The sequence below is a fragment of the Rutidosis leptorrhynchoides genome, chromosome 2 (genome assembly GCF_046630445.1).
Source record: "Rutidosis leptorrhynchoides isolate AG116_Rl617_1_P2 chromosome 2, CSIRO_AGI_Rlap_v1, whole genome shotgun sequence".
Lineage (NCBI taxonomy): Eukaryota > Viridiplantae > Streptophyta > Magnoliopsida > Asterales > Asteraceae > Rutidosis > Rutidosis leptorrhynchoides.
Genome location: NC_092334.1, coordinates 91186630 through 91195459, shown reverse-complemented (window position 1 = coordinate 91195459; position 8830 = coordinate 91186630). Strand labels below are relative to the sequence as shown.

Sequence of the window (8830 nt, the reverse complement as noted above, 5' to 3'; positions counted from 1 at the left end):
AATTTCGAAAAAAAGAACTGGAGCCATGGTTAAGGGTGTTTCGGGTGAGCGAGGGGTCACGGGTTCGAACCCGATTCGTGGTGAATCTTTTTCGGAAAAGCTTTTAAGGGTATACACATTTATTTTTATTTCTATTATTATTATTATTATTATTATTATTATTATTATTATTATTATTATTATTATTATTATTATTATTATTGTTAATGTTAATATAAATTTTTATTGTTAAGTTATTATGTTATATATAATTATCACTAATATTAAAAAAATAAAAGTATTATTAGTATTGATATAATTAATATAGTATTAGGTTATAATTATTATATTTAAAATTATTATTATTATTGTTATTAATATGATTATTATTATTGTTGTCATTATTATTGTTTCTATAAGTATTATAACAATTTTTATTATTATTATTATTATTATTATTATTATTATTATTATTATTATTATTATTATTATTATTATTATTATTATTACTATTATTATCATTTTTACTAAAATTATCATTTTGATATCAATAAAAAGCTATCATTATTATTGTTATTAGTATTATCTATATCATTATTATTAATAATTATAATTATAATTATGTAAATAAAAGTTTTAATGACGTTATTAAAGTTATAAGCATAAAAATGAAGATTATATATATATATATATATATATATATATATATATATATATATATATATATATATATATATATATATATATATATATATATATATATATATATATATATATATATATGTATACATATATACATATATACATATATATGTATACATATATACATATATATGTATACATATATATGTATACATATATACATATATATGTATACATATATATATATATATATATATATATATATATATATATATATATATATATGTATACATATATATATATATATGTATACATATATATATATATATATATATATATATATATATATATATATATATATATATATATATATAAATGAAAATATATTTAATGAAACTTATTAATCTACTATATATATAAATTACGTCACTAATAATAATATATTTGTTTGATTTCAATTATGTGTATTAATATATATACAAATGATATAGGTTCGTGAATCCGAGGCCAACCCAACACTTGTTCAATGTCGTCATATGTATTTTTACTACAAAATACAGTATTGTGAGTTTCATTTGCTCCCTTTTTAAATGCTTTTGCAATATATATTTTTGGGACTGAGAATACATGCGCTTTTATAACTGTTTTACGAAATAGACACAAGTAATCGAAACTACATTATATGGTTGAATGATCGAAGCTGAATATGCCCCTTTTAGCTTGGTAGCCTAAGAATTAGGGAACATACCCCCTAATTGACGCGAATCCTAAAGATAGATCTATCGGGCCCAACAAGCCCCATTCTGGAATTTGGAATGCTTTAGTACTTCGATGTTGTTTTATCATGTCCGAAGGATTTTCCGGAATGATAGGGGATATTCTTATATGCATCTTGTTAATGTCGGTTACCAGGTGTTCAATCCATATGAATGATTATTTTTGTCTCTATGCATGGGACGTATATTTATGAGAAATGAAAATCTTGTGGTCTATTAAAATGATGAAAATGATCGTTTATGATAAACTAATGAACTCACCAACCTTTTGGTTGACACTTTAAAGCATGTTTATTCTCAGGTATTAAAGAAATCTTCCGTTGTGCATTAGCTCATTTTAAAGATGTTACTTGGAATCATTCATGAAATATTTCAAAAGACGTTGCATTCGAGTCGTCGAGTTCATCAAGATTATTACTAAGTCAATTATAGTTGGATATATTATGAAATGGTATGCATGCAGTCAACTTTCGATGTAATGAAAGTTTGTCTTTTAAAAACGAATGCAATGTTTGTAAAATTGTATCATATAGAGGTCAAGTACCTCGCGATGTAACCAACTATTGTGAATCGTTTGTAATCGATATGGACTTCATCCGGATGAATTAGGACGGGTCGCTTCATTTCCAGCCAAAAGTCGCATCATTTCATGTATCACTTTTTCCTGCCATAATGAACGGTTGTATCTTTTCATTATTAAGTGCCAATATAACAAAATTACAGAATTTGATTTGGCATTTTTTTGCTTACACATTCACAACTCACAAAAAGCACAATTCTATGATAATCTGATTTGTGATTGCATTGCCAAAAACACAAATTGCGTTCTCGTCTTATCCCTGTAAAGATTTCAAGAAATCAAGGCAATCATTGGGTCAAAATACTTTATAGAGAAAGAGATTACACGATTCAAGAATCAATCAGGACAGTCAAATTCATAACCTATTTCTAACATTCAAGTCCAACTCTTTGTGTTGTAACTGATTTTGTAGAAGTTTAATTTGATTCCATAACGGAAGGAGAAGTTGATCATGTTTCTTCACCATCGTCGGCTTCACAATGTAATGCTTCTCAATGTTCAGATTGCAGCGTAGAAGAATTTGAGGACCCACATATTTCTTATGCGCTTGCTAGAGATCTAGCATGTTATGCTGTGAATTATGCCTCTGACATGACAAATGATGGTGGAAAATGGGGTTGTAGTGAGAAAGGTTGTTGTTAGTGGATATTTACGGATGGGATTGGAACTTAGACACACAAAACGGATTCACAGTAAACAAAATGTCGCAGGTTATTGATGGTGTAATTTTAGAAAGGGAGAATAACAATGTGGAGTCTGTACGTAACTGCCTAGTTCCAAAAAAGATTGAAATATTTATATGGCGAGCTAGGAGGGGTCGGATTCCGGTTCGGGTGGAATTAGATAAAAGAGGTATTGATTTACATAGCTTGAGGTGTCCGGTATATGATGATGGTATTGAGACGGTTGATCACATCCTTTTCAAGTGTAATTTTGCGAAAGATATTTGGCTCAAAGTGCTTAACTGGTGGGGTTATGGTCCGAGTAATTTCGGGTATGAAGACATGTTCTTAGGTACATTCGGTTCTTCGGCTTGTGATAATAAATGTAATGTTTGGCAAGCCGTTTGTTGGATAGCTTGTTACTTAATTTGGAAGAATATGAATTTTAAAGTTTTCAAGAACAAGGCTTCGACGGTTCCCTCGTTGTTAATGGAAATTCAAGCTCTATCTTTCGATTGGATCTCGCGAAGGCACAAAAAGCATAAGATGGATTGGCACTCTTGGTTTAATAATCCTTAGTCTTTCTATTGCAAGCTTTGCAATTTCGAGTATTGTTATAATGGCTGTTATTGTTTAGTTCTTCGTGGTTGGCTGTAAACATACGCACTTCCGATGTAATTTTCGTGATTAATTCAATTTACTTGCTTTTCAAAAAAAAAAAAGTAAAATATTATTTACATTAAAACAAGATTACGTTAAACATATTAAATAAAAAAACCATAATCTAAAATAAAAGTACTTCTAAACATAAATTAATAGTAGGATTACATAAAATAAAAATACTCCTAAACATAAAATAAATAGAATTATATAAAATAAAATATTTCTAATAAACATGTTTATCGACCAATCACTCACGAATTCAAACTCAGCACTTTCGTAATCGTAATTACGTCCAGGACTTTGATCGAAAAATAAAAGACACGACTCAATTTATTCTGAACATACCATGATTTTCCATAGTATTTTCAAATCATTCTTTGTCATGCATAAGAAAGTCAAATTTCTTGTTTATCGAAAATCAAAATGTCCGAGAAGACTCAGAGTATTTCTTCTTTTAGAAAATCACAAAACTTCGGTATATCGAGCATGCGTAGTTCAACAGCCTCATATGAATTTTTCATCCGATTTTCGTACGTTGTATAGTAGTATTCAATTTCACCTCAATAAAATACATCAATTGAAACAACATTGTTGCATTGAGTCATTTTTTTTTATAGTAAATAGATGAAGGATGAAGTTTAAGATTGTAAAGAATTGTATGTATTTTTGAATGAATTTTGTTAAAGAGTATATATATATATATATATATATATATATATATATATATATATATATATATATATATATATATATATATATATATATATATATATATATAGGTAAAAAATTAATTAATTATTATTTTTTATTCTAACGAATACATCCGTCCACAAATTACAATAACCCAGTCACCCCAGTGATAATTCAAAGCTTAGCATTTAAAGTATACCAACGCCTTAACAATTTTCAGAAGACGAACGGCCCACTACAAACGTTTGTGGGGTGTTTTTCTTGCCATGTCAGAGTGGGGTTGCAGAACAAACGATATATTATCCCTGGTCTTATGAGTACATACATTATGAGTTTTAAGTCATCACAACCTTTTTTGCATTTTAGCTTGTAACTAGTTGTGGAGCCCTCGCTTCGCGCCGGGGGTTCCGTTTTGAATGCGAGTTTAAAAAAAAATTGTTGATCTATTTTGTAAAAAAAAAAATCGACATCTAACATTGAAGCGTTGTTCCTTTGTAAAAGTTGCTTCTTTTAGCGTTCGGGTTTATTTTTTTTAAAAAAAAGTTACTTGATCTATTTTGTAAAAAAAAATATTTTTCGCCATCTTTTGGTAGCATTGAAGGGTTGTTCCTTTTATGAAAGTTGTTTTTTTATCGTTTGAGACAAAAAAAAAATAGCACAGTAGTAGTGATGTGTGCAGCGGTGGATACGAAATACTATTATTTTTACTACGAAATACTACGAAATATTACACAAGTTTTATTAATTTACGGATGGGATATACCTAAACCTTGCTACAACACTTATAGGCAGTGTACCTAATCGTAGAGTAGTGTAGTTTTTAGTAAGTCCGGTTCGTTCCACAGGGAGCTGGCTAAGTTTAACGCTATATTTATTTTACACTATATTTGTATAACTATATATATAAGTAATATTATTATTATTATAAAAGGGGGGTTTTACCGTTTAATGACCGGTTTGTCGATTTTAAATAAAACGTAAAGATAAATGACGATAATATAAATGACAGAATTTAAATTGCGATAAAGTAAATTGCAGTAATTAAAATGACAGTAAATAAAGGTACGATGAAATATGAAATTGTAAGACCCTAATCAGTTTGTACAGCAGTGTAAATATGTTACATAGATTGTAGGTGATGTTGTGCAGTTAAACAGAAGTCACTGAGTGAGCTGAGCCTAGTGCGCGCCGCGCACACTAAAGGGAGCACGCCGCGCACCCTTACTGTAGCCGGGTTCCAGCTTTTTAAATCAGATTTTTTGATGGGCATTTTGGCAAATTCACTTATGGACGGGTTAAAGACAGATAGGTCAGTTTGTGGAGCACCATTACTCCATAATCAACAACCTTATCACTTTAACTTTAATTCTAGAGAGAGATTGTGATTTTTGAGAGAGAAAGCTTAAATCCAAGAGGAATGAGCTTGTTTTGGGTTAAAGTTCAAGCATTAAAGTCGTTCATCTTATCTCTAGCTTCGTTGTGGTAGTTGTGCTATGTTCTAATTTTATTTTCCTTACTTTGATTTAGTGTAAGGGTTAGGGTTTGAGTAAATGATGAACACAAAACCCATTATTGGTGATTTTGGGTGTTCTTGGGTAAAATTGAGTCTTGAATACTAATTGGTGACTAGTCTAGGGTTTCAAAGTATTAAATGATGTTTATGAACCCTAATTGGTGAGTTAATTGCTAACACACCTAGTTATTTAGTAAATGGGTGTTGGTTAGTTAGTGGATGACCCGAAATGGGTGTGTTGTCTTAAAATGGTTATTTGGGTAATAAATTGACCTAGTTTGGAAAGATGGGTATGAATTACCCTAATTATGTATTAGTTGGTGTTGTTGGACCTTAATCACTAGCTTTTAAGTGATTAGTGGTGGTCTTGACTCTAATTGGGCGGTTTTGGTATAAATGGGCGATTTAATACATTAAGTCATTAAATGCTCATGTGTAAGTGTTAGTATTGAGTCCACTTAGCTTGTGTGTTGATCAAGTACTTATTATATTAGGTACTTTGCTTTGAAGCTTGTGGAGGTTGAAATCGTCATCTAATTGTTAAGGTGAGTGGAATAATTATATGCGTATGTATATAATGTATCTATTTGTTGTAGCGTGAAAGATGTAGTGTCGAGGTGTTAAGACACCACGTTTCACGTGAAGGGTGTAGCATCGAGGTGTTAAGATGCCACTCGGGTGTAGCATCGAGGTGTTAAGATGCCACCTAGGAGTGTAGTGTCGAGGTGTTAAGACACCACTCCTTAAAATAATGAGTGTTGCATCGAGGTGTTAATATGCCACTCGGGGTGATGTGCCGAGGTATTAAGGTGTCACCCTAGGGGTTAGTGGTGCGATGGCGTTTTCGCGAGCGCCGTTCCCTTGTACTATTGGTCGACCATGGTTACTTGTGTTGTAAGTATATTATATCATTTCGAGTTATATTATTATGCGGTTGTTGCTAGCTTGTGGTATTGGAGATTATAGCTTGTTAATGTGACGATAAGCTAATTGTGTTGCTAGCATGTTTGCGGTTTGTGTAAGTGTATGCAAGTAGGTATAATTATATATGTATTCGTATAATTATTGCATTCACTAAGCTTTGCTTACCCTCTCGTTGTTTACCATTTTATAGGTTCGGTTTTGGACAAGGGTAAGGGCATCGTATTGGACTAGAGATCCCGCTTGAAGCTAGGGGACGCTTTTGGCTTTAGTAGCTCTTGGAGTTTGACCGGTAGTTGGGTAGTTTAATCCCAAACGAAATGCTCATTGTGTAGTTTGGAACTTAAACTTTTTGGTGGTCGAAACTCTAAACTTGTATTAAACTTGTATTTTGGGTCGTGTGGGCCCTGCTTGTAAAACATCTTTTTTATGTTTGATTCGTGTTAGTTTTACATATATAAGTTTGTTGTGAAAAGCGTTCGGTCTAAAAATGTCGGGAAGTGGTCCATCTTTTTGTGTGTTAAAAACAGTTCGGACAGAAGCTGGAGTGCTCTGTGCGCGCCGCGCACTACAGGGGATGCGCGCCGCGCACTCCCCTGTCCAGCAGCTTTTAAATTTTTTTTTTTTTGGGACTGTTTATGGTCGGTTATCGAGTTGGGTTGTTACAAGTGGTATCAGAGCATGGTCTAAGGGATTTAGGCGACTTGAGATAGGTGCCTAGACTTAGACCTTATTGTGTGAGCGCTTTATGCGGGACTTGTAGGACTTTGGGTCTAATCGGGAATTGTTAGTGCATTGGTTTATGAGAATTAACCTTGTGCTAATTGTTTGTGTTGTGTTTAGCAAGCATCAAGCGAGATAGGCGTTGTACTAGCGAGTTAATGCGACGTGCTCGCGTAGTAATGACTAGCTACCATTATTACGGACGCAAGTCGTGTTAAACAAGCAATGTACGACGATTGTTGAGCGAGATGGAGTAGTGTGGCATATATGTATATACACATGTAATTGTCCTTTCGTTTTTGTGGTTTAACCTATTTCGTTTTATAGAATGAAGACGAGAAACGGTCCCGATCATGATAACGGAAGTACAAGCGAGGACGCCGAGTTTTCGGCCAAGGTTGAGGCCGTTTTTAAAAAGTTAAAAGCGGATTTTCTTACGGACGTCCGAAAGGTCTTTAAAGATTCGGTCGATGGGCAGGTGACCGATTTGATAAATGAACGAATGAAGGCCACTATCGAAGAGGCCCTTGATGCTAGAAACCTTTATCCTCGCGGTGAAGGAGGTGAAGGAAGGCGGGACTTCTATTATAAGAATTTCAAGGACACTCAACCCCCGATGTTTAATGGGGTGCGAGATCCTTTGAAGAGTACATGTTGGATCTCCGATATCGAGGGAGCTTTCCGTACCGCGGAATGCCCTCCTGAGAAGAAAACAAGGTTTGGTTCAAGCATGTTGCGGGAGGAAGCTAAGTTGTGGTGGGACGATAAGATCAACTTATATGGCGAAGAACAATGTATGAACTTGACATGGGAGGAGTTTAAGAAGGAATTCTTCAAAGAATACCGAACTTCTTCCGATCTTGATAGAATCCGGGACGAGTTGCACCATTTGCAACAAGGTTCAATGGACTTGGTCACACTCAAGTCTACCTTTTTGGCAAAAACTCGTTTTTGTCCGGAATATGTGGGTGACGATCACAAGCTAATGAAAGATTTCTACCGTACTTTGAATGATGAGTACAAGGGTAAGATTAGTCGGGGAAAGACTAAGACTTTTGAAGAACTATTCGAGTTGGCTCGGGGTTTTGAACCGGAGGTTCCAAGGAAGAGTGATTTCACTTTTTCAAAGAGAAAGTTTGAAGGTTTTAGTTACTCTAACTCTTCAAACAAGAAGAACAAGAACAAGAAGGGTTCCGAAAGTTTCAACAGCGTGAAGAAGGGCGCTACCGGTGGTTTTTCTTATGCGTGCTACAATTGTGGGCAACCGGGTCATATGGCTCGTGAATGTCCGAAACCATTTTCTGGAAACAAAATCACTTGTTTTAATTGCGGAAAAGAAGGGCATAAGAAGCCGGAGTGTCCCGACTTGCGCAATGATAATGTTAAGCGGTTAGAGAAGGCGGCGGTTACGGCAAGGGGTCGAAATTATTTGATGACCAATGATGAAGCCAAGCAATCAAACGAAGTCGTCTCAGGTACTTTCGTGGTTAATTCTAATCCGGCAAGAATTCTATTTGATAGCGGTGCAAATTTGTCGTTTGTGTCTCCTAAATTTGTGCCTAAACTTGATAGACTGTTAGCTAAGTTAAGTCGTCCGGTAGAAGTTGAAATAGCGGACGGCAAGACGGTGTTAGTGGTTGATGTGTGTGAAAATTGTGATGTTGTTTTCGGTGCCGAAACC

At 33.7% G+C, this 8830-nt stretch overlaps 1 protein-coding gene across 1 annotated transcript; it reads left to right on the top strand.

Moving 5' to 3' along the window:
- Window positions 1-2678: 2678 nt before the first annotated feature.
- Window positions 2679-3218, top strand: LOC139888054 (uncharacterized). The gene has a single exon (XM_071871087.1). It carries the CDS (start codon window positions 2679-2681, stop codon window positions 3216-3218), a length of 540 nt encoding a protein of 179 aa, XP_071727188.1.
- The last annotated feature ends 5612 nt before the right edge of the window (window positions 3219-8830 follow it).

Coding starts and splice junctions, on each gene's coding strand:
- LOC139888054 (XM_071871087.1), top strand. CDS start 2,679: ATGTCGCAGGTTATTGATGGTGTAATTTTAGAAAGGGAGAATAACAAT.